The sequence below is a fragment of the Melanotaenia boesemani genome, chromosome 2 (genome assembly GCF_017639745.1).
Source record: "Melanotaenia boesemani isolate fMelBoe1 chromosome 2, fMelBoe1.pri, whole genome shotgun sequence".
Taxonomy (NCBI): Eukaryota; Metazoa; Chordata; class Actinopteri; order Atheriniformes; family Melanotaeniidae; genus Melanotaenia; species Melanotaenia boesemani.
The window spans coordinates 33,741,647-33,768,499 of NC_055683.1; the positions used below are offsets into that span (position 1 = coordinate 33,741,647).

Sequence of the window (26,853 nt, forward strand, 5' to 3'; positions counted from 1 at the left end):
TGTTCACACTTCCACCGCAGGACTGCACAACACGGTCTCACTGCAAAGGTAAGCTCACCTGCTGTTAGTGACGCTATGACGGGGGGTTAGGGCTATTTTTACTTGTTTTGTCTGATTTTCTTTACTTAATTAAACTCTGTGCACAAATGATTCATGTGCATTACAATGTTGCAAAAGAAACAACTTCATATTTATATTACATAACTCAGAAAAAGTTTTAAATGATCTAATAATCCTACCACATGTTCATACAACATAATTACTCAGCTAACACGTCAGTCTGGCATCAGCCTGTAAACCAGAAACTGTAATAATATAGACATCCTTGTAAATGAAGCCAAATAAAGAAAACAGCTAAACACTGTTGTAAACGGTTGTTGTCTGTCTGTGTGTCTACACGTCCTGCACTCCCAGCACCTGACTGTCTCTCCACTGAAGTCCTGGGTCATCATGGAGGTCTACAGCCTGCAGCAGCTAAAGAAGAATCTGGATCTGCTCTCAGTTTGCCTCTTGTTGACAAATCTGCACATAGTTTGCACTGTTTTTAGCACAATTGCACATTATATTTATTCAGTGTTGAAACTGCCATCAAAGCTGTGAAATTCTCTCACTACATTACTTGAAGATATTTTGCCACAACTTCAGTGTTTTTATTATATCACATGTGCATATTCTGTATTTTCTTTTACAGAAGTTTTATCTGTTTACCGTTGCTGCTACTGTTTATTCTGACTGTAAATTTGAATAAAAACTTATATGAAAAAGTAAAATGGTCAAACTTCTCATCTGGTTAACAATCATGTTTTCTATTCAGTGTTTATCTCCACAAGATTTTCTAATGTAAATAAAATTTAATGTAATGTAATTTTCATTATCAAAGCTGACACTGGTTATTTATGGGCTTAAGAGAGGCAACGAAGAGTCAAAAAGACTTCAAAAATGCCATTAACACACTTTATTATTCATGTTTAAGCCATGTACAACCCTGCTGCACAAATAATATAAAACAAAACTTCCAACTGTCTGACTGTACACATACATCTTCGTCATCATGTGTCTCATCCTCAGCTAATCACCTTGATCTCCAGCCTTATGTGTCCTCTCTGGTCTGTAGCTGACCGCTTTCCTGTCCAGCATCAGGCATCCTCTTCATGGTCTGTAGCTCTCCAGTGTCTGCATCCTGGTGGACCTCAGAGCTTCAGTTTATACACCACAAAACCACCAACCAGGCCAGAAATCTGGATATATTGATGGACTCAGACCTTAACTTTGAGAAACACATTAAGGGAATTACAAAATCAGCCTACTATCACCTTAAGAATATATCAGGGGTAAAGGATCTGATGTCTTAGCAGGACCTGAAAATACTAGTCCATGCTTTCATCTTTAGTCGGCTTAATTATTGTAAGAGTGTTTTTACAAGTTCTACCTAAAAAATCAATTAGTCACCTGCAGCTTATCCAGAACTTTGCTGCTTGAGTCCTCAGTAAAACCAAGAAATTGGACCACATCAGTCCAGCACTGAGGTCTTTACACTGGCTGCCTCTTCATCGGAGAATGGACTTTAAAGTTCTGCTGCTGGTCTATAAAGCTCTGAATGGTTTAGGACCAAAATACATCAGTGACATCTTGACCCAGTATGAATCTACCAGAACCTTCAGGTCATCAGTTTATTTAAATCCAGGTTTTTAGACCCACCTGTTCTCTGCTGCATTTCACTAGTTTAGAAGTCCAAATCTGCATCTGTTTTTTCCTTGAATTTTTAAACTTGATTATGTTTTAATGCTGTTTTTCTCTTATTTCTTGCATTTTGTCTCTGTTTTTTTTAGCATTGTCTTTCCATTTTTATTATTTTTTATATTTATTTTATGTCTTTTAATGTTTTTTAATGCACTTGTTATTGCTCCATGCTGAAATGCTTTTAATGTTTTATGTAAAGCACTTTTAATTGTCTTGTACATTGTTGTAGAAGAATTACCAAGAGCCCAGAATGAGTAAAAGTATATGAGGTTTATTACAGAAGAAGTATAAGAAAAATACAGACCAAAGTTGCAAATTTGCGAGAGCTGTCTTAACTCCGGGGGCAAACAGGAGGACTCTGATTTGTTACATTTTCAGTTTTACTCAACCTGATCGAAGCTGAAGGCCAGTCTCTGGACTGATAAAAGGAAGGAGAGACTGTGAGGCACCGTTCCCTTATTGTCTCGCCCAAACAGGCTGCTATTTTCTAAACAACTGTTTGTATCAAGCCGCTGCCCCTTCAGTCTCAACCTTTTCCCATATCACGAGTCTGGAAGGAAAGTGGTCAGCCTGACCTCACACAAGAACACACCAGGAGAATCATAACTTTAATGTTCTAAAAAAAGGAAAATACACATTATAAAATGTAATTGAGGATAATAAAGGAATAAATGTATCATATGAATACAAGAATGATTCCACGTGTGATTGTTATATGAGTAAATATGATCGATTACCATATGCATTAAAATTACTTCCACAAGATGAAATGTGGTATACAAATAAATTTGCCTCAAAGAAAATGTTGGTTACATGTTCAAATAATTGTTAATACTGATAAAAAAAGGAATAATAATAATAATAAAAAACCTTTGTACACACAAATTTACAGAAGCATTTAACTGCCACAGCTATGAAATAAAAATTGAAGCAGTATCACGTTATAACGAGATGTTCTTTCGTTGTTTAAACGAGGATATGTTGAGGATATTATGAGATAAAAATCTCCTTATAACGAGATACATTTTTCGTTATAACGAGAAACTTTCCCGTTATAACGTGATACTGCTCTAATTTTTATACCATGGCTGTGGCAGTTAAATGCTTCCGTACAAATTTTATTTCTCTAAATGATGTAAAGCCATTCTTACTATATAAAACCCCAAGTTTATCAAGTTTTTTGTAATGTAATTTCTTAAACATTTGGATAAATGAAGGTCAACCACAAAGTGAAAAAGTGGTTTATATATTTTTTCTCTTTTAGGGGGAAAAAAACTAACAAAACAATTAAGCAACAGAAATAAACACTGGCTTCCAGAAACATATTCCATGAATGCATTATGTTCACATTGTAAAACTGGATTTAAATGGCAATAATTTGAGTAATTTAATCTATTTTAACTTTAAAATCACGTTACAAGTATAAATGTTTTTTTAGCCTTACAAATCAATTAAGCAGAGGACTCTTGTCCTTTCAAATGAGACTGACAGACCCAATCTGAGTGGTCTTCTTTGTGAAGAAGCAGAGCAGACCTCCATCAAGAAGCAGTAGCACACCAGCTACCCAACCCACATAGACGCATGCTCCATAGCTAATTTCAGGGTACGTAGTGTATCCAGTCATGGTGGACTTCAAAAACGCTCAAAGGTTTGAGGAAACCAGCTGACTGAGATGATCATCAGAAGGCCAGCCAGCAGCAGGCCCAGCCGACCACCGGGTAGATTTTAGGCTTTGCATCTTCATTCTGCAGATAGGGGATGCAGTTGGCATCGAAACTTTGGATGAGGAGGATGAGGAGGCTGAGGCAGGTGAGCATGCAGCTGATGACAAGCATGGCTTTGGTGGCATGGAAGGTTGAGGCTAAAGGTGTTTCACGATTCCTGCACTTTAGCTGCACATTTTCCTCCAGAGCACACTCCATCCACAGGCCGTATTTCTTCACCTTGCACACACATAAAAAACGACAGTGTGGGTTATGTTAATGAGACTGACTATGTGAGATAATTTGAATTTAATTTAATTTAAATCATTTAGAGAATAATCAATCTAATAAACTTTTTAAAATATGTTATCTGTTAAACTACAATAGATTACACAATAATGGATCAGTAGTACTAATCCAAATACCTAACAGTACAGAACACAGATTTACTGTGTAGTTTGAACTTTGAATTACAAACCTTAAAAACATTTTACAGTTAATTTTTCTTCAATTTATATTAATGAATACAGAGTAGTTATCCTTATAAAATCAACTTTTTTATTTTGTTTTATTACCTCTCCAAACCTATCATTGGGAAGTTTGCCATACACCACAATCCACTGAGGAACAACGCAGCAAACAATGACACCAATGAGTCCGAGGACTCCTAAGGCCACAGGTACAACCTGCTTTCCCATTCTGGAAAAAGAAAAGAAGGGGATCATTAAAGCAAGTATTAACACTTTTTACTTTTTTGTTATTTCATTCCTTTTCTATCTTTTTTTTTAGAGTTTACGCTTAACATTTAAGTGGAAAAAGAGATAATATAAACGTGCCTACCTTTGTGAAAATTTAGTTCATTTCTGCTTGTGTGTTGTTTGAGATGCTGGTTTATATTCTTCTTTCCTCTTAGTTGGCTTGAGAAGGTGTTACACCCAGTGGCTTCTTCACAGGAAAACCTTTCTTTTAAGGTATTTGGTTTGCAGACGTATCTGCTCATACAGGAAGTGGGTTTCATATGTTGTTTTGTGTTGTTTTAGTTTCCAACCTTTATAGAAAGACCTGTTCTTGGTGCAGACAACCTCAAACTAGTTTCCACTGTTCATGTTTATTCAGATGTTGCAAATATCAGTCCCTTACAGGCTCAAACTTTTGTCTTGTTTTTACCTTGTGATATCAAAACTGTACAATACAATATCTTGTATACAAAAGAGCTAAAAGAATTTGACAGCAAAATGATTTATTAGCCAAATTTTCTCAATTCTGGTTTTCAAGTACCACTACCAGGCATGTTTTAGATGTTTTCCTACTCTAAAACACCTGATTTAGATTAATGGACCTCCACATCAAGTTCTTTACAAGCATGTTAAACCATGTCTGAAAGACACTAAAATAAATTTAAACACTAAAATACACACACACACACACACACACACACACACACACACACACACACACACACACACACACACACACACACACACACACACACACACACACAAAATGAAATGTTCACTAAAAGAAATGATTAAGATACAATGAAAGGAATTAGAAGGTAGAATACACTAAAAGAAATTAAAAGCCCAGAATACAACAATTAAATTATTAAAGGTGATAGCTACAACTTTTTCATCAAAAAAATAACTTTTTCAAAAATAATACATCAAAAGAACGTCTAGAGGGGTGCAGAATAAAAGTATTTATTTGAAATAAAAATATATTATAGGATATAAATAATTGTTTTATAAATTTTGACGGGTCCAAAATATATAAATATTTATATTTGGTTGCAATGCCAACATCTACACTGAAGGATTCTAAGCCAATAGCATTAGTAGGTTGATGTCATGTGAAGCAGAGCTCCAGAGTTGCCAGATCGATAGCACAGTCTAGAAATGGCATCTACCCGTTACATTTCTCAAATTAAAATGGGCCAAAAATGAAGCAGGGTGTGGGTGAAAATCGGTCAAGCATTTGAGCGTTGGTGCCGACTGAAGGAAGTGTATCCTGGATGCCATACCCATCAGCTGTACCCTGTTGCTGCCTCTGAAAAGCCCTAAACGAGCCAACGAGTACAAGTGAGTGTACACCTCCATACTACGGTTAGGAGTTATAGTCCTGGAAGGTAACACTCATTAACAGTCAGCCGGTACTGTAAACTGGCACAGGTGTGTTGCAGCAGGTTTGTCCACGTTAGTTTGTGGTGAATTTTTTTCTTCTTGCAGTTGTTTTCATTTCAAGGTCCTGCTTAGTAAATACGGTTAGCTTTAGCTCATTCATTTTTTTTTTAGAAAATTGGAGCTGTTGAATATGTTTAGTGATGTCACTTGAAATGATTCCTGTTGCTGATTTAAGTTTTTATGCTGATGTTTAAACAACATAAGTTCCTACAGTCTTAAACGGATGCTGTTTGAGGTAAAAATGTAACATAGCCATGCGAAAGTTCTGCAGAGTTCCTCTTAAATGAATGACAAAGTGTTAATTTTCCATTTGCAAGTTTGCACACGTTCTCAAAAATTCATCAACTGCTTTCTTAAGAAATGACTTCATTGCATAACCACAGCCTCTTCCTGTGCCCCTTCTCCAAAATTTTGCTGTTATAGATGAATAGATAAAGAAACTTTTACATTAACACCTTTGAAGAAAAGAAAATGCATCTTGAAACCTGCACCAGCCCTGTCTGCGTACCTAGGTGCACTTTCACCAGACCGGTGAGTTTATCAGAAAAAAATGTACTTTGGTAACTTTTTTATAATTAGTTGTTACAACCCTGCGTAGGGGTATGATGGGTGTAACAAAAGAAGTGTGAGAGAGAGGCAGATTGAAGTGGATGAGCAAGCGGTTTTTATTGTGAACACCAGACACATGGACAACCTACAGAGGAGGTAGCCAGCCAGTGTTGGGGTTAGCGGGAAACCAAAAGACTGGCACACTAAACAAAGAAAACAACTGAGAAGCAGTCCCGATAATATAAGAATGAACTAAAACTAGCCCAACACATTCTAGCGGTAAATAGTGAAAAAGGAACTAAAAGCTTATCCAAAACGAAGAATCCAACACAACACAAAGAGCAGCCAAAAGGGCTGTTGTATCTCCACAGTAAAAGGGGTTATAATAATTCGCTAAAACCAGACACAACACAAGAATTTTCAAGACTACAAAAAACACAAATCCCTAAGGATTATCAAGGCTGAAGCTGCCACCACCGAGACACAGCTCACAAGAGCAAAATGTAGAGATGGACATAAAGGAAATCAGTGACTTGAAGAACAGTGTGTAAGTTGCATAAAACTGTAAAACTATCCCTTCGAGCTTAATTGACAACTGATATTAATTTAATATTTGTGATAAAAAATTCATTACAAAATGTTTGATTTACAGTATTGACTGGAAAGATTCAGAGGTCCAGTCAGAGGCTGAATCCACTAAGAGTGACAGCTTGGCAGATGAGGACTACGTCCCTGGCCTCTGTATACGGGATGTGATCTGTCACTGCTTAGGATTACATATTTAACCGAACTTGCTTCTAGTTTATCACTCTTATAGTGCCCCTTGGCTGACCTTTGATATGCATTTAAAATGAATGTTTTTCTCAGACTTCTTGCACACATAAATTTCTGTCTTTCATTCATTTCTCAGTTCACCATGTCCAGGAAGGTTGTGAGGACCAGTAAGTTCCGTCACGTTTTTGGTCAGGCTGTGAAAGCTGACCAATGCTACGATGACATCCGGATTTCCCAGATGACCTGGGATAGCAACTTCTGCTCTGTTAATCCCAAATTTGTGGCCATGATTGTGGATGCCAGTGGTGGGGGAGCCTTGATGGTGCTGCCCCTGAATAAGGTGGGTCACAAGAGATGGGCTGAACTGCTATATTCTCAAAATTATGTCTCTCAAAATGCAAAATACAATTTCATGTCAGTCGCTTCTGATGCATTTTTTACACCCTGTTTACATATCAGAATTTGAATTCAGAAAATACAGTATAATCCTTACAGTGGGAGTTGATGAGAATCAATCCCATGCATAGGAACATACATAGGAAATAAATGTAAGTCATTTTTGACCCACTTATGGAAGCTTGTGGTAGTAAGGTGCAGGTCAGGGCAGATTGGAATACATTTTTTTGTGTTCCCACACATGAAAACAGAGAAGGGTACCCAAATATCCGACCTAACCTGTCCTACTTTGTTGGGACATTTCTGTTGAGGTATTAATCTAATTGACCCAACCCAAAATAATGGAGTATGACACACTGAAATCTGTTGATTGGTTGGGAAAAAAAGTCACTTTACACGTGACCTGGCATAAAAACAAAGCAGGAATGGCTCCTTGTTTAGAGCAACATATTTTCTTTTTGTTGATTAAATGCCCGTTTAAAATGGCATTACGAAGCACCTTCAAGAAGAAAGAACACAAACTGTTGGATGACCGGCATTCTCCTCCTTAGTTTGAGTCGTGTTTTCACTACACTTTAAGGAAGAACAATGTCAGCAGTGTCGAATGACCAACAAGGAAGGAAAATGTACTGTTACAAATGAGGCAGCATGGATCACTGGGCAGCTGGTTGTCGCAACAAAATTGTTGTTGCTGCAACCAATAGGATTAAAATCCAGGTATATCCCGAAGAAAAGATGGGCCAGGAGAAGAATCTGACAGTTTGTGATCTTCAGCTTTTTTTTTTGTCTACTGGAGAGAGGTAGAGAGAAAAAAGAAATGCATAAAAGTTATTAATTTAGTTTGTGTATGCTCCTGATGACCAGTAACCCGCACGGTCAAGATATAGGACGAGTTTTTCATATTTGATTAGTTTCTGATCTTTGTATATAAATGACCCTATTTGTGCCAACATCCTTGTGCTCTAATTGGACAACGGCGTAAGGCCCCGACTTAACTAGTAAGTCCTATCTTTGTAAATTTAGAAGCTTCTAGGCAGATTCAATAAGTGATCAATAGTTAAAAAATTGTAGAGAAAAGAAACAAAGAAATCCATGAATTTACATTAGTATGTTCGAAAGTAATTTTTGTCTTTTGTCTTCGTTATTTGTCTTGATTTGTTTGTAAGTTAATATTTTTGCTCACATTTAACCCAGAAGCGTTGCCAGGAAACCAGACAACTGTTAGGGTTCTGTTATGGTTCCTGGGTTTTTGTGTTTCTTGGTTTATTAGATTCTGATTATGGTTTGGGTTTCTGGGTTTTTGTCATGTCCAGTTCTGTTTTCCTGTTTTCCCTCATGTGCTCTGGTTTCTGTCACGAGCTCGTTACTCCACCTGGTTTGATTCCTCATTCACGTCACCTGCGCCTAATTACTCCCTCTGTCTATAAGTCCCGATGGTTTTCAGTTTTGCCTTGTCAGATCCTTGTGTGTGTGTGTGTGTGTGTGTGTGTGTGTGTGTGTGTGTGTGTGTGTGTGTGTGTGTGTGTGTGTGTGTGTGTGTGTGTGTGTGTGTGTGTGTGGGGTTCATGCACCTGTACTGTGTGTTTCCGGCTCCTGAGTTCGAGTTAATAAACTCATTTACCTGCACCGACCTGTCTCCTGCCTTGACTGCCTGCAAGTGGGTCCACACCTCCGACAACACACTCGTAACAACAACCTTTTTATCCTCCAGCATGAGTTTATTCAACTTTGCAGATTTTTTTTTTTATCACTTTTTGTTGTTTGAGTGAACTTTTGGAAAGCAGTCCAAAGTGCAAATCTTCAGAGCCCAATTACAACCAGGAGCATTTTGACCAGTAACGCTTGTTTGTGAACAAACTCTCTGAAACGGCTCTGATTTGGATTCCTAAGACAGCTGGAATCCTTCATTTTCCTACGCCAGCTGCTTCTTCTGGTTAACAGGAGGACTTCGGCCAAACCACCTGGATCCTTCTGCTTGATTACCGGCGACCGCTTCCCATGGATCACCAGGTACAGGTGTTTACTTTGGGTGATGCTACAGTAGGACTTTTATCACTGCTGCACAAACACTTACACTTCAGTGTCAAGTCAGCTGACAAGTCAGTTGCTCTTCACAGCTCCTAGAACGAGGTTAAAAGGCAGAGGTGATAGAGCTTTTTCTGTCACTGCTCCCAGACTTTGGAACAGCCTGCCCTTTAACATTAGATCAGCACAGAGCATTGGGCATTTTAAATCATTATTTAAAACATACCTTTTCTCACTGGTTTTTCCTCCACCTAGAGCAATTGAATTGAGTTTTTATTGTATTATTTGTTTTATGCTATATTAATGTATTTTATGTTATTTTATTCTGTAATTTGTTTTATGAGTTAAATTGGTTTATTTTATTTTTATAATGGCTTTGGTCTTCTGACTACACTGCTGTGCACAGCTCTGTGGTCAACTGAGGTTGTCATAAATGTGCTTTAAAAAAAAAAATTGAATTGAATAGAATTATGACAGATAGTATCACCATGGAGACGGCTGGTGAGATGATGATATATGAATTCTGAATTATGATCTAGAACAGTGGTTCTCAACCTTTTTTCCTCAGGGACCCCCTTCATGCATATACTAAAATGCCATGGACCCCCTGCTCCATCCTGTACTGAAACCATGCTGGTTTTAGGCTTTCGAAAGTGAGATTCTCACCATATATAATGTATTCTGGGTAAGTCCTGTCCTTTGATAAAGCCAAAGTTAAATGAACAACATAGAGCCTTACTTTTTTCCCTTAAAATAGGGACAGTTTTTGCACATTAATCACAATGGCTCTAATGTTCAAAGCCTCAGGGACCCCCTGTGCTCTTTGGGGGAACCCCTTGGGGGGTCCAGGACCCCAGGTTGAGAACCACTGATCTAGAACATGGCAGAGATGACTTACAACAACATAGGTGTGTCCCAATTCAGAGTCTGCACACTTTGAAGTGTGGATTCGTTAGCTACATATGTCATCGCGGTGCGTGAAGCACTGTCCCAATTCACAGAATTTGAAGGACCCTCCAAATCCACCCCTCAAATCCACACTTTGCTTGGCCTCAAACGAAGGCTGATGGTGATGCATCCTTCGTGACCTCTTTTCTCGTAGAATTCATTGTGCACAAGACAGTGGTGAATCAGCAACCGAGCTCAGAAGAGTATGTTTTAGGTTTCAATAGATTTTGTTAAAAAAAAAAAAAGTATGTTTTTTAAACTACACTTAAGTATAAACATTACAAAACCAAGTACATTAAAAGCATGTTTGTTAAATGGTGACATTAATATTTGGTAATATTTGATATTCGCGGACTTTCAATGGGTCAATGAAGTATGTACTGGTTTTAAAACAACAGCGCCTCAGACCGTGTTTTTTTTTTTTTTTTTTTTTTTTTTACTGTTGGTGTTACCAGTCGGTGTTAATGTCCACTGAAGTTTCCAAATTTCAGAGGTTTAAGTGATTCACTGTCCTGTGTTGCCAACTTGGCGACTTTCTCGCTAAATCTGGCGCTTTTCCAAACCCTTTTGGCGACTTTTTTTTTGTCAAAAACGGCTAGCGACAAATCTAGCAACTTTTACCGTCGTTATTAGAGACTTTTCTGGTGGTTTGGAGACTCTTTGAAAGCACATGTTGTTCTGCAGTTACTGTCGTGAACGAGCAGCGTGTGCTGCAGGAGCTCCTCACCGTCCCAAAGCACTCACACAGGCGGTCAGTCTCACTGTAGCTCGGGCAGAGGCTGCAGTCAGAGCAGCAGAGAGGAGGTCCACACCGCTCCGCTTACACACTGAAAATAAATCGTGATGCGCAAAGGCGCCGTTGATCCTGCCCTGGCTTACAGAGCGGGATGTAAATGTTTTTTTCACTGTCACACTAAAATAAATAATTGCAGTGTCTCATTTGTGTTACTTTGCCGGTCCCAAGCCCAGATAAAGGAGGAGGCTTAGACATAGAGCTAGCAATTCCACGCAACTTAACTAACAGTCCTTTGGTTAAATTTGATATTCTAACATTTAACAATAAAGGACAAAATTGATTTATGTAATGTGGATCTCGACAAAGGTTATCAAAGCTTATTTTTTAAAGTGATGGCCAATTTCAATGACAAAAATACAAAAACAATAAAACAAACCAAGAATCAACAGAAAACACTATTTGTAGTTTTAAACGTATTCAGGGTGTTTTGACTCACCTTTTGTCTCTCCACGATGTTATTTCTTTCTTGAATTGGGACACACCTCATATAGAAGTAAATTACATGCTGCATTTACTGACCCTTGTTTAAGGGGCTTAGTTAACCCTTTTCCTGTCTCCGGATGGGTCCATTCATAACAGAAGGTCTGACCTTTAAAGAGATTGAGCTGGCCAACTATGGAATCTGCAGGCAATCATCTGGATCTGGACCCAGTGGTCCTCCTCTCTTCTGAGGACATCAGGGCCACACAGACCATAGTCAAAGACTCCATGGACACCCTTGCGACGAACCCTGGTCCCTGGGAGGAATTACATGTGGCGTTAGACCTTATCACACTGCTGGATACGAAGCCGATGTTGCTGTCTTCTTCGGGGATGGCTGAGCTGCTAGAGCAAGTTTGGGCGGTACGCATCCTGGCTATAATAGAAATCCAGCCCGTCTTCACAGCCCAAGCCTCCAGTGTCTCTGCCAGCTCCACAGTTCACGTCTCCGGTGTTGCCACCAGCTCCATAGTCCACTTCTCCAGTGTTGCCACCAGCTCCATGGTCCACGTTTCCAGTGTTGTCTCCGGCTCCGCAGCATCCCACGCCGGCGCCCAGGTCCTGCCCAGCTCTTCAGCGTTGGACGCCTGCTCCTAGGTCCTGCCCAGCACCCCACGCCAGCGCCCATGTCGTGTCCAGTGCTTCAGCAGCTTGAGGTTCTCTGGTCAAGACGCTCCTCCCCCACTCCTGTCTCTGAGGGGGTCTATGGTTGAGACGCTCCTCCCCCGCTCCCGGATCCTGTCTTCGAGGGGGTCTATGGTCGAGACGCTCCTCTCCCGCTTCTGGCTCCTGTCTCCTGTCTCCGAGGGGGTCTATGGTTGAGACACTCCTCTTCTACTCCTGGCTCCGGTCTCCTGTCTCCAAGGGGGTCTGTGGTCAAGACGCTCCTCTCCCGCTTCTGGTTCCTGTCTCTGAGGGGGTATGTGGTTGAGATGCTCCTCTTCTGCTCCTGGCTCTTGTCTCCTGTCTCTGAGAGGGTCTGTGGTCCAGATGCTCCTCTCTCGCTTCTGACTCCTGTCTCCAAGGAGGTCTGTGATCAAGACGATCCAAAGATCCAGTCAGTGCAACCTCTGGGCCGTCCTCCAGAGATCCAGCTTCTGCCGTCACGACATCCCGGCCATCCACCAGAATTCCAGCTCCTGCCATTGCGACCTCCCGACCGACCTCCTGAGGTTTGTTGTTGTCTCAGCCTCCTGGCCGTCCCCCTAGGCCGTCTGGAATCCAGGGGCAGGGTACTGTTATACCTGCACCAGGTTCCACCTTGAGTTTCATCATTCGTACCTGTTTCCAATCTACTCACTTTGCAACGTATTCTCCAGCACCACACACATTCCCTGTCGGACCTTGTTGTTGCTACATGCTTGGACAACTCCTCTTTCCCCTTCCCTGCTCCGTGGCTCCGGGATGTTCTGCCAACTCCTCCGTTTGTCTCCTAATCATAAGACCATTCCTCTGTTCATTGTTTGCTCAATAAAGCTTGGTTATCCTTTTCCTTTCTCCGGAGGGGTCCATTAATAACAAAACTGGCTAATTTCAGGCATAGTCGCCATTTAACCATGATTAATTTGTAAGCTGTGATTAATCTGATTTTAATCAAATTTTAATAATTTGAGAGCCATATATATACATATATATATAGATTAGTTCTGGGCACGTTAACATGTTAATCGCACTTTAACGCAACAATTAGTTAACGCCATTATTTTTTTTTTATCGTGTTAGGGTTTCTTTTTTGCTCACTGGCTTTGATCACAGAAACATGCAGTTCCTGTCTGCCTTCCCTGCTGCAACCAGTGTGTCTTCTGTAACTGGCAGAGCACGGGTATATTAAAATGAAGATGTTTTCTGTCTGGAACTTAAAAAAGAAGAAGAACCAACGTGCTGTGCCAACTCGTGGAGGAAGTGGGTTCAGGTGACCCCTTTTGGTTTGAGCTTTTGCCATTTAAAGAAAGCCACCAGTTTTGATGCTGGCAACCTCAAGCTAGTTTCCACTGATTCTTAAATGTTGGATATCTCAATACTTCACAGGCTCAGAAATTTGGCTTGTTTATATCTTATGATATCCAGACTGAATTGTGCAATATCACATCTAAATTATTTAAGTAACTGCTGAAATGGCTTTTTGACTGAAGTAATAACAGAATGTGACAGCAAAAATTTTCAGTAGGCCAGGGGCAACTCTGGTCCTCAAGGTCTTGCAGGTTTATAATGTGTCCTTGGATGGTGAGTGGTAAGTCAATTAATGTTTGTTTAAACTTAAAGAAAAAAGCTGCCGAGCCACTCGGCGACTGATGCATACCCTGGGGAAACCCCCTGCTGCCAATGATGGAAACCTGCACACCGGGTGCAGCTGCAAGAAGTAAGGCTGTAAGAAGACTGAACCGCATGAATGTCGGAAGACACAAAACCTGAAAAAGCAAAATGGTGCGGTACTCACTGTATACTACTCAGCTGAAAGGCATGATTACCTCCACCATGACAGCTCGGAGGTCTACAAGGGCCACCTAGGAAGAGGGAATTCACCCTGTCTAGTGAGCCCTGTCTAATATATCGACCTCGCACGCCCCACAGTCCATGCTGATAAGTTACACCTGCAGTGCAATTAAGGGAGACACAGTAACCAACCTTGTCCTGGCACAGAAGCACAAAATGTGATGCCTTCCCACATTTAAGGATTTGACGATGGCATCGCAAGTAATGGTTGCATCGGGATTTGTGACAACCAGAAATAACGTGAGCTCCGCATTGCAACATGAGTTGCTTGCCACACTTCAGTTAATGCAGTGGATGATTTGTCTGACATTCTGCAGAAAGAGATTAAGACTGGAGCCTTTCAGATGCACAAAACCAAGTTTATGGCTTTGATCAAATCTGTTTTGGCACCATACTTTCAAAAAGATCTTCGAGAGGACATCTGTGACATGCTGGTCTCGCTTTATTTGGACGAAACAACCGACATCATCACGAACAAGTTACTCTGCATATGTGTAAAGTACCTATAAAAAACGCATTCAATTTGTCAGCACTTATCTGGGGCTAATAGAACTTGCGAGGGCGGATGCTGCAGGGATTGCTGAAGCCATCATGGACTTTCTGCAAGCTAATGCCCTGGATATTGCAAATATAGTTGGCATAGCAATGGATGGAGCGAGCGTTATGATCGGGAGGCATCATTTGGTGTATACTATTTATGAGACAGTTAACAGTGGGGATGTGTTTTGAAATTAATCTCTCCAAGTCTCACTCGCTGGTCGCTGCAGATTGCATTGATAGAATCCTTGATCAATAAGATGCTCTCACTTTATATTTTAGTTTAGTAGCTGGTTCTGAGCAATGCTATGCAACATGGCTCCTGAGCGAAATGTTTAAAGACAAGACCAGCAGTCTGCATTTTCTCAATCCTGTTCTGTCAGAGATAAAAGCTGTGAAAAGGTGCTTTCAGTTAGAAACCAGAGATAGCCTTGCTGTGTTTCGGGATGTCAACCTGTTGTACATATCCACATTGAAACGTATAGTGAAGCCAAGTGTTTTCCGGATCAATAATGAACAGCAGCTCGAGAACTGGACCTAAAATCATCCAGTATATACCTTTTGCCCATAAATGCCAATTTAGGCTACGTTCACACTGCAGGCTGAAGTTTGCGACCTGTATCTGATCTTTTCATAACAGTCTTAACGACACAGATCGGATTTTTTCAAAAGCGACCCAGGCCACTTGGATATGTGGTTCTAAATACGATACGTATCTGATCTTTTGCCATGCGACTTCAGTCTGAATGGCCAGGTCTCATTAATCTGACCAACACGTCATACAGGACATTGTTTGTAAACTCCTTATCTGTAAAGGTGCTCACATCACTCTCCCACCACTCCTGGCTGCAACTCCGTACCCACATGTTTCTCTGTACAGACGTTGCTGCCACTGCTCCACAAAAAGCCATGGCCACAAATCTGTCTCTCCTCTTTTGTAATCTCCTCCTTAAAACAATGCCATTGAAAATGTACTGGCTATGGTTAGACAGTAATTTTAAAAGTGCGACATACGCTCCGCTGTTACTGTCCATGTTTACTTTTGCAAACACAAAGATGTCACATGCACGCTCACTGTCACATCATTGTGTCTTCTACGCATGTTTGGTATGCATAAGGTTTATACAGCGGATCAAATACAAGTCGAATTTAAGTGGAAATGTGAACGGACTCTCAAAAAATTCAGATTTCACAAAAAAAATCTGAACTGAGCATTATGCCCTGCAGTATGAATGTAGCCTTAGGGACCACGTTTGGTCAGAAATTGGAGGCCAGTTTTCTCCCAGGTGAGAAAAAGCATGCAGTCCTTACACAGTGCACAGACTTAACTAAAGAACTTTTGGTCAAATATCAAATGCGTTTACCTGCATCCATGGAGTTGCTCCAGAAGTTAAAGCTCCTTTGTCCACATCAGTAGTGTCCAGCAGGATACAAGTCCAACAGTTGCCAAAGCAGTTTATTTTCAGGCTCACTAGATTCACTTAAGACACAGTGGTGAAATATTGCCTTAGCAGGGTTCTCTCAACGACTGATTCATTCTGGTTTGAGATGGAATCTTTTAAAGATGCTGGAGGAAACCACTGCTTTCAGTATTTAGCACTTGGTGCAATCAAACTGCTTACCCTTCCTATATCCAAAGCACCAGCTGAAGGAGCTTTTTCCCAAGTTAATCTGCTTAAAGATGACTCCAAAAACCATATGGGCCTGCCGCTCCTGTCAGGTTTGATAGATGTGCATTCAGTTATTGGGGAAATTTGACTTAACCATGTACTGATTATCAAAAACAAGGGGATGTATTAAAGTTCATTAAGAAATGCAAAGTCAGTGTTCCAGCCAACAGTAGCCTATGTCCTGCATAAAGGTAAGAATTAAAATTGAGCATTGTGAATGTATAAATAATTATTTGAAATGATGTAGAAGTCATAGATGTTCAAAAGTCCTTTTTTGCAAGTCCAAGTCAAGTCTCAAGTCTTTGACCTCAAGTCCAAGTCAAGTCTCAAGTCGTTTGTCTCAAGTCCAAGTCAAGTCGCAAGTCACTTGGTTGGTGTGAGTAATCTGCCATGCGACGCCTGTTGCTTAGTCTGCTTATAGAAGACTGCATTATAATCCAAGAAATTTTAAATCTGTACTCATCCTTTCTCTGCCAGCATTTTGTCACAGCACTGATCTGTAGCTTAAACTGACAAATGCTCTGTCCCTCCCCTGTAGATGTTTTCTTTGCATTACTGTATTTGTAAAACCTGCAGATAAACACAGAAATGTATTCAGATTAACATAACTTATCCAAGAGTTTTTAATGTGAAGCTAAGTCCATCTGGACCCACAGTAACTTAAAATACTAATAATGCTGCCGTTCATATATTTTTCTTTCCAGGATGTAGCAAGGAGGGTCAGTGTGCTGCATTTTAGTGCAGGATCACCACCTGTCCTGCAGGTTTTTCTGATTCACATGACACCTTGCTGTCAAATTCTGCACAAGCCTTATAAAAAATATAATAATAAAATAAAAAATACCTCAATATTTTACTTAATTAAGATCCAGTACTTGCAGATCCAATAAATATAGATTCCTAAATCTGCAACAACTGTACTGTAAAACCGCTTTGTTTACAGTGGGTCTGATCCCAGTTTAATGTGATCGTGGCAAAGTTAGTTATTAAAAACTGTTCAGAAAATGTCTCGTTCTTTTTCTGAATACAGTAAAGCCAATCTGAGGAGTTGACATTATTTTAAAAGAAAAATGGAAGCTAAAATTTACACAGCTGTGGCTTTAAGTTTGTTTCTATTATTGATGCTAACTTTAGTTTTATATTACAGTGACTAAATTCTCCAGGTGTGTTTTAAGATGGATGAAGGAGAATATGGTGGATCGAGTCTCTTGGGTTTTTATACCACAGACATTCCAGTTTGCTGCTTTTATATTGGTCCCTTTTTATTAAGTTTTTAATATCCAAAGGTTACAGCAATGCTGCAGCTACAGCTGCTTTCACCTGGGCTGTCAATGTTTTGACTGATTGCACGTGCACTGTGGGCACGTCTGTGTGACGTTATGCCAGTAATGTGTCCGGGAAAAAGACAGCAGATGGGAAATCAGACAGAGAAGATCATGAAAAAATAGATTGCCTCTCAGCCAAGCACTGCCTGATATATGTTAACATTTATTTTGGGTTCAGGTTGTGATAAATTCAAGGCTAAATACATGCAGGAAAATTAGGTTACATGTGGTTTTGTTTTGTAGCTTGTCACTGACAGAGTTTGCGTGGGGTCTGGACGGAGCCACATATTAGCAGTTTGATTTCAGCTCAGAGCATCGAGACAGTATATGTGGTACCTGGGCAGGTGCAAAGCAACTTTAAAGGTGCATTTCATTTTTATCTGTGGTAAATGCTTTGGTTAAATTCAGGATGATCTTTAATTGTCTGTGAACCAAATGCCAGAGGACTAATAGCTTATTTACAAAGTTCCAAAGAAATCAAGTTTAAGTCAGTGAGACACGGGTGGATGATGCACTCTGAAACAGTAAGGACTGCAGAAGAGACTAAATGTTTTTGTAATTCTTTAATTAATTTATTTATTTATTTATTGTTTTAGTTTTTTAAGTGATGAATTGGACTCATTGACTAGGAGAGCATAGTTTAACAATCTTCCAGTTGTGGTCAGATGTGGAAGAACACTTTAAAAGTTCTCATGGAAAAAGGCTCAACCCAAGCCCTGTGGTTTGCTCTAATGTGGTGAAACAAGAATTTTTCCTGTATTAACCAGATGAGCCAGTTGTCTTCTTAGTTGTGTGTCTCATCTTCTCTTTCAGTTATTCTTGATGCAGCACAGCCTCTAGCGAGAAGGGGAATATGTTATTTAAAAGGCCCAGTTTTGGAAAAATGTTGTAACTCCCAACTGAACGGAGTCCCCAACGAATGCACCCCATTTTTAAACGACACAAGAGCCTCAATGCAAAGAGGCGGCTCTGTTTTTTCTAACAGGCAGTGAAAACTGTAAACAAACTCAGTCCCCACCATGTTTTCTGGCTCCATGCTTGGAAAATATCATATCATATCAATAATAAATAGTGTTTAGATACTGTTGTGTTTTTATATAGTAGTGTTTTTACACTGCCTGGCCAAAAAAAAAAAAAAAAGAGAAGTTGTCACAAAATAAATAAATAAAGTAGCTCACACACACTAATATTTTGTTGTCTTTAAAACCACAATTAAAGTAAGTAAATAGGGCAAATGATTTATCATTAGGCATTTATCTTCTGAAAGGACAAATTGAGCAACTTTTCGACTTTCATTAGGAGTTAAATTGAGTCCTCTTATCCTTACTATAAATTGTGTGCTACTGTTTGCCTTATTTCTTGTAATGTGTCTTTTGCAAATCAATTTCCAACAGAACTGGTGTTTTGTATGCAGCGTAATAGTCCATTTTGTGCTGCTGTTACAAATTATGCATGTTACAGCACCCTCTGCTGGACTTGGGGGACTTAAAGTGTGACTGGCCCTCAATGCTGCCAGGAGAGACCTGATATGACTGTTTGCACCAGTTTTATTGAAAACCATTCTCTTTTCTGATAAGCATGATGGAGAAGACAATTAAAGGAAACATAAGGGCACCATACATGCTACTTTGGTAATATTGGATGGCATTGTATTAATAACAATAAGACTCATTCACCAAATGTATATAAACAAATTTGTTTTCAATCCCTATTCAAACTTATTACGAAGATGTATCTTGGATTTCTTTGGTAAGTCTTGGCTTCTGTACAGGACAGGTCCACCTGTTGTAATCATTAATAATTTAATTGATATATATAAATCTAAAAGAGCAGAAGTTTTGAGAGAGCAGAGAATGTGTCTGTCAGGTGTGTGAGGGAAAGAGACCAAGTCTGGGCGCAGAGTTTTGAAAGGAAGAACAATATATTTGAAAGCAAGAGGGACTTTCTGAGTGTCAGAGCAGAGTTTTGAGAGAGAGCAAGATATGTGAGCGTGAAAACCAGAAAGCTTGCTCTCAAAGTAAACAATTGTGCTCTTGATTAAAGGTTGAAAAATACCCCCATAAACTTCAAGCTGTGGAACCTGTGAGATGTGAGCTTTCAGTAGAGGAGTCGTTTGTTCGTTTTCATGCCGTGGGGTGGACCCGGGGAGACATCATCTGTGTTTACATATTTTTCGGACTTTGTGTAGCTGCTTTTTAAATTGTTTGTTGTCTTAACTGTGTTTGTTGGTGATAGAAATGGTTTTGCTGAGCTGGTAGCTGAGATTCTGGACTTTCTGTGGATACCACACATGTTCATATTTACATCTACATACCTGACGCTACACCCGGAAACGAGATGTTAACCCCTTAACTCCCGGTAGTGGAGGCTGCAGTTACAGTCAAGCTAAAAATCAAAGTTTAGACAATTTATAGGCCAAAAATCTGGATACTGAAGCACTGAAGGTGCATGGATGGAAGTTATTGTGCATATTGTGAATATATTGTTCCTTCTTTGTTTAGAAGGAAGCAGCTTCACAGCTTTTAATTCATCCTGCTGACTTTTTACCTTTTAGTTAGTAAATCCTGAACATTTCATCCTTGTTTTTCATAAATATTTTATTTTATAAATATATATGAAGAAATATTTTAACTGTTGCTGTTTAAAGAGAAAACTGCTGCTAAACCTGTTTATGTGTTTAGTGCAGGGGTCTGCAGCCTTTCCAGTCCAAAGAGCCATTTTTCCCTCAGCCAGCTAAATAAAACTCATTTAGAGACGCAAATGTTACGAGACTTTTCAAAAAGGCAAGTTAATATATATTTTAATGAAGAGCCACCATAGGATACTTGTTATTTTTGAAGAACCACATTTTTATTTCCGTTTTTAGGTTTTAAAATGAAGAAAAACATTAAATCTTTATAAAAAAAGAGGATAAACAGACTTTCTTCTAACGGATGTAGATATTTGTGGAAAATGCCGTTTAAAAAAAAAAAAAAAAAAAAAAAACTGGTTTCCAACCTAATGACAAGAAAGATAGATTTTAAAAAATATTTTAGCCACGTATTTAGAGGCATTGTGGAAGGTCCAGAGAGCCACTTGCAGCTCCAGAGCCGCAGTTTGGAGACCCCTGATGTAGTTTTTGTAAACCAAAATTTACTGCATTTTCTTTATAAAGCTGTAGGCCGTCTTTTAAAGGAAAGACACATTTTGCGTGTAACAATGCGATTAATTGCAATTGATTGCAGCATGTCATGCAATTAATCGCACTAATCGCATATATATATATATATATGCGATTAGTGCGATATATATATATATATATACATATATATTTATGTATATATATATATGTGTGTGTGTATATATATATGTATATATATATATATTTGTGTGTGCATATATATGTATATATGTGTATATATATTTATATATATATATATATATATATATATATATATATAGGAAGTGAAATATCTTCACACATGACTGCATTTTGGACTGGGTGAGTATTGAGCAGTGAGGAAGCAACATTACTATGTGCCTTATTTCACATTAATGGTTTCCATTATAGTTTTTAGCTGTGTTTCTGTTAATAATAAACTTCATATTTACGCCTTAAATTACTGAGACATTAATATTTTAATATGAGAATAAATTATAGAATATAAAAAAAGCAGGATTCAGAGGAATCAGTATTTAAGTATCGATCGCCTGCTGCTGCTAATTCTCCAAAATTTCTAAAACCATTTATTCTATTAATTTTATTATGTAGAAGAAAACCCCGAGGTCCACTCCTCTGTGCATGAATGTCCATTTGCAATGAATTGAATCTTGTAACATATAAAACTGCTTGAAACATGCATTGGTCAATATCAGACAACTTTATTTAATTTTTTCAAGGTTTCTTAGCCAAAGGTTGGTGTATTTTTGTTAGTCCTGTTATGAAACTCAAATTTCTGTTTTCCCCTCAAATTTTTATTTTAAAGAAAATGTTGGCTACATGTTCAAATAATTGTTAATCCTGATATAAAAATCCCTTTGTACACACAAATTCTATTTCTCTAAAAGATTTAAAGCCATTTTTACTGTTTAAAGAAGTTTCAAACCCCAAGTTTATCAAATTTTTTATAATGTAATTTAATAAAATTTTAGATAAATGATAGGTCAACCATAAAAAGAAAAAAGTGGTTTACATATTTTTTTAGGGAAAAAACAAAAAATAAACAAAAAACAAAAAAACAATTAAGCAACAGAAATAAACACTGGCTTCCAGAAACATATTCCATGAATGCGTTATGTTCACATTGTAAAACTGGATTTAAATGGCAATAATTTGAGTAATTTAATCTATTTTAACTTCAAAATCACGTTACGAGTATAAACTTTTTTTCTACGTAAATATAAACTAATCATAACCTTAGAAATCAATTAATCAGACGACTCTTGTCCTTTCAATTTACAATCAGATCAATATTAAAAGAAACGGCACATGGTGAGATTGACAGACCCAATCTGAGTGGTCTTCTTTCTGAAGAAGCAGAGCAGACCTCCATCAAGAAGCAGTAGCAGACCAGCTGCCCAACCCACATAGATGCATGCTCCCACAGGTGAAGGGGATTCAGGTGCTCCACCCAGGATGGACTTCAAGGCATGAGTAAACCAGATGACTGAGATGATCATCAGAAGGCCAGCCAGCAGCAGGCCCAGCCCGACCACCAGGTAGATTTTAGGCTTTGCATCTTCATTCTGCAGATAGGGGATGCAGTTGGCACCGAAATGTTGGATGAGGAGGATGAGGAGGCTGAGGCAGGTGAGCAAGCAGCTGATGACAGTCATGGCTTTGGTGGCATGGAAGGTTGAGGGAAAATCGGGTAGGACTTTGATATTGATGCACTTCAACTGCTTAGTGTTCTCCACAGAACACGCCCTCCACAGGCCGTATTGAGCCACCTTGCACACACATAAAAAATGACAGTGTGGGTTATTTATGTACAGTTCATGCCTGATGGTGGAACATTTCTACAAAGTACTTCTTATCAATGCTTCCTTCACTGCACCATAAGTTAGTGAGACTATGTCTACGTGAGACAGTTTGAATTTAATTAAATTTAAATCATTTAGAGAATATTCAATCTAATAAACTTTTTAAAATATGTTATCAGTGTTAATCTACAATAGATTACACAATAATGGATCAGCAGTACTAATCCAAATACTGAACATACAGATTTATAGTTTAAACTTTGAATTTCAAATCTTAAACCCATTTTACAGTTATTTTATATTAAATTTATATTAATGAATACAGAGTAGTTATCCTTATAAAATCAGTTTAGGTAATTTGTTTTATTACCTGTCCAACCTCACCGGTGGGAAGTTTGCCATACACCATAATCCACTGAGGAACAGCGCAGCAAACAATGACACCAATGAGTCCAAGGACTCCTAAGGCCACAGGGACAATAGGCTTTCCCATTCTGGAATAAACAAAACTGAAAAGAAAATAGAAGAAAAGAATGAGATAATTAAAACAGGTATTAACACTTTTTTATTATTTCATTCCTTTTTTTCCTTTTCTATCTTTTTCCTTTTAGAGTTTACGCCTAACATTTAACAGAAAAAATACATAGTATGAACGTGCCTACCTTTTTGAAAATGTATTATTTAGTTGACTTTTTCTTCTTTTCTGCTTGTGTGTTGTTTGAGATGCTGGTTTATATTCTTCTTTCCTCTTAGTTGGCTTGAGAAGGTGTTACACCCAGTGGCTTCTTCACAGTGAGTGATAGAAAAACCTTACTTTTAAGGTATTTGGTTTGCAGACGTATCTGATCATACAGGAAGTGGGTTTCATATGTTCCATGTTGGTTTAAGTTTCCAACCTTTATAGAAAGACCTGTTCTTGGTGCAGACAACCTCAACCTGGTCATGTTTATTCAGATGTTGCAAATATCAGTCCTTCCCAGGCTCAAACTTTTGTCTTGTTTTTACCTTGTGATATCAATAGTGTATAATACAATATCTTGTATACCAAACAGCTGAAAGAATTTGACAGCAAAATGATTTATTAGCCAGATTTTCTCAATTCTGGTTTTCAAGTACCACTACCATGCATGTTTTGGATGTTTTCCTACTCTAGAACACCTGATTTAGATTAACGGACCTTCTCATCAAGTTCTTTGCAAGCATGTCTGAAAGACACTAAAATAAATTTAAACACTAAAATACACACACACACACACACACCCACACCCACACACACACACACACACACAAAATGAAATGTTCACTAAAAGAAATGATTAAGATACAATGAAAGGAATTAGAAGGTAGAATACACTAAAAGAAATTAAAAGCCCAGAATACAACAATTAAATTATTAAAGGTGATAGCTACAACTTTTTCATCAAAAAAATAACTTTTTCAAAAATAATACATCAAAAGAACGTCTAGAGGGGTGCAGAATAAAAGTATTTATTTGAAATAAAAATATATTATAGGATATAAATAATTGTTTTATAAATTTTGACGGGTCCAAAATATATAAATATTTATATTTGGTTGCAATGCCAACATCTACACTGAAGGATTCTAAGCCAATAGCATTAGTAGGTTGATGTCATGTGAAGCAGAGCTCCAGAGTTGCCAGATCGATAGCACAGTCTAGAAATGGCATCTACCCCTTACATTTCTCAAATTAAAATGGGCCAAAAACGAAGCAGGGTGTGGGTGAAAATCGGTCAAGCATTTGAGCGTTGGTGCCGACTGAAGGAAGTGTATCCTGGATGCCATACCCATCAGCTGTACCCTGTTGCTGCCTCTGAAAAGCCCTAAACGAGCCGAGTACAAGTGAGTGTACACCTCCATACTACAGTTAGGAGTTATAGTCCTGGAAGGTAACACTCATTAACAGTCAGCCGGTACTGTAAACTGGCACAGGTGTGTTGCAGCAGGTTTGTCCACGTTAGTTTGTGGTGAATTTTTTTCTTCTTGCAGTTGTTTTCATTTCAAGGTCCTGCTTAGTAAATACGGTTAGCTTTAGCTCATTCATTTTTTTTAGAAAATTGGAGCTGTTGAATATGTTTAGTGATGTCACTTGAAATGATTTCTGTTGCTGATTTAAGTTTTTATGCTGATGTTTAAACAACATAAGTTCCTACAGTCTTAAACGGATGCTGTTTGAGGTAAAAATGTAACATAGCCATGCGAAAGTTCTGCAGAGTTCCTCTTAAATGAATGACAAAGTGTTAATTTTCCATTTGCAAGTTTGCACACGTTCTCAAAAATTCATCAACTGTTTTCTTAAGAAATGACTTCATTGCATAACCACAGCCTCTTCCTGTGCCCCTTCTTCAAAATTTTGCTGTTATAGATGAATAGATAAAGAAACTTTTACATTAACACCTTTGAAGAAAAGAAAATGCATCTTGAAACCTGCACCAGCCCTGTCTGCGTACCTAGGTGCACTTTCACCAGACCGGTGAGTTTATCAGAAAAAAATGTACTTTGGTAACTTTTTTTATAATTAGTTGTTACAACCCTGCATAGGGGTATGATGGGTGTAACAAAAGAAGTGTGAGAGAGAGGCAGATGGAAGTGGATGAGCAAGCGGTTTTTATTGTGAACACCAGACACATGGACAACCTACAGAGGAGGTAGCCAGCCAGTGTTGGGGTTAGCGGGAAACCAAAAGACTGGCACACTAAACAAAGAAAACAACTGAGAAGCAGTCCCGATAATATAAGAATGAACTAAAACTAGCCCAACACATTCTAGCGGTAAATAGTGAAAAAGGAACTAAAAGCTTATCCAAAACGAAGAATCCAACACAACACAAAGAGCAGCCAAAAGGGCTGTTGTATCTCCACAGTAAAAGGGGTTATAATAATTCGCTAAAACCAGACACAACACGAGAATTTCCAAGACTATGAAAAAACAAATCCCTAAGGATTATCAAGGCTGAAGCTGCCACCACCGAGACACAGCTCACAAGAGCAAAATGTAGAGATGGACATAAAGGAAATCAGTGACTTGAAGAACAGTGTGTAAGTTGCATAAAACTGTTAAACTATCCCTTCGAGCTTAATTGACAACTGATATTAATTTAATATTTGTGATAAAAAATTCATTACAAAATGTTTGATTTACAGTATTGACTGGAAAGATTCAGAGGTCCAGTCAGAGGCTGAATCCACTAAGAGTGACAGCTTGGCAGATGAGGACTACGTCCCTGGCCTCTGTATACGGGATGTGATCTGTCACTGCTTAGGATTACATATTTAACCGAACTTGCTTCTAGTTTATCACTCTTATAGTGCCCCTTGGCTGACCTTTGATATGCATTTAAAATGAATGTTTTTCTCAGACTTCTTGCACACATAAATTTCTGTCTTTCATTCATTTCTCAGTTCACCATGTCCAGGAAGGTTGTGAGGACCAGTAAGTTCCGTCACGTTTTTGGTCAGGCTGTGAAAGCTGACCAATGCTACGATGACATCCGGATTTCCCAGATGACCTGGGATAGCAACTTCTGCTCTGTTAATCCCAAATTTGTGGCCATGATTGTGGATGCCAGTGGTGGGGGAGCCTTGATGGTGCTGCCCCTGAATAAGGTGGGTCACAAGAGATGGGCTGAACTGCTATATTCTCAAAATTATGTCTCTCAAAATGCAAAATACAATTTCATGTCAGTCGCTTCTGATGCATTTTTTACACCCTGTTTACATATCAGAATTTGAATTCAGAAAATACAGTATAATCCTTACAGTGGGAGTTGATGAGAATCAATCCCATGCATAGGAACATACATAGGAAATAAATGTAAGTCATTTTTGACCCACTTATGGAAGCTTGTGGTAGTAAGGTGCAGGTCAGGGCAGATTGGAATACATTTTTTTGTGTTCCCACACATGAAAACAGAGAAGGGTACCCAAATATCCGACCTAACCTGTCCTACTTTGTTGGGACATTTCTGTTGAGGTATTAATCTAATTGACCCAACCCAAAATAATGGAGTATGACACACTGAAATCTGTTGATTGGTTGGGAAAAAAAGTCACTTTACACGTGACCTGGCATAAAAACAAAGCAGGAATGGCTCCTTGTTTAGAGCAACATATTTTCTTTTTGTTGATTAAATGCCCGTTTAAAATGGCATTACGAAGCACCTTCAAGAAGAAAGAACACAAACTGTTGGATGACCGGCATTCTCCTCCTTAGTTTGAGTCGTGTTTTCACTACACTTTAAGGAAGAACAATGTC

The 26,853-nt window shown here is 38.7% G+C and overlaps 1 protein-coding gene across 1 annotated transcript; it reads right to left on the minus strand.

The window, feature by feature from the left end:
- Positions 1 to 1,991: 1,991 nt before the first annotated feature.
- Positions 1,992 to 4,374, minus strand: LOC121632217 (claudin-3-like). The gene is made up of 3 exons (XM_041973475.1): positions 4,284 to 4,374; positions 4,019 to 4,142; positions 1,992 to 3,683 (listed from the first exon to the last, which is right to left on the minus strand). The coding sequence occupies exons 2-3, from the start codon at positions 4,139 to 4,141 to the stop codon at positions 3,420 to 3,422; spliced, it is 387 nt and encodes a 128-aa protein (XP_041829409.1). The 5' UTR covers position 4,142; positions 4,284 to 4,374; the 3' UTR covers positions 1,992 to 3,419.
- Positions 4,375 to 26,853: the final 22,479 nt, after the last annotated feature.

Bases quoted from the DNA above. Each gene is read 5' to 3' on its own strand.
- LOC121632217 (XM_041973475.1), bottom strand. From the start codon at position 4,141: ATGGGAAAGCAGGTTGTACCTGTGGCCTTAGGAGTCCTCGGACTCATT. The intron at 3,684-4,018 runs GTAATAAAACAA...TGTGTGTGCAAG, and splicing joins CCAATGATAGGTTTGGAGAG to GTGAAGAAATACGGCCTGTG.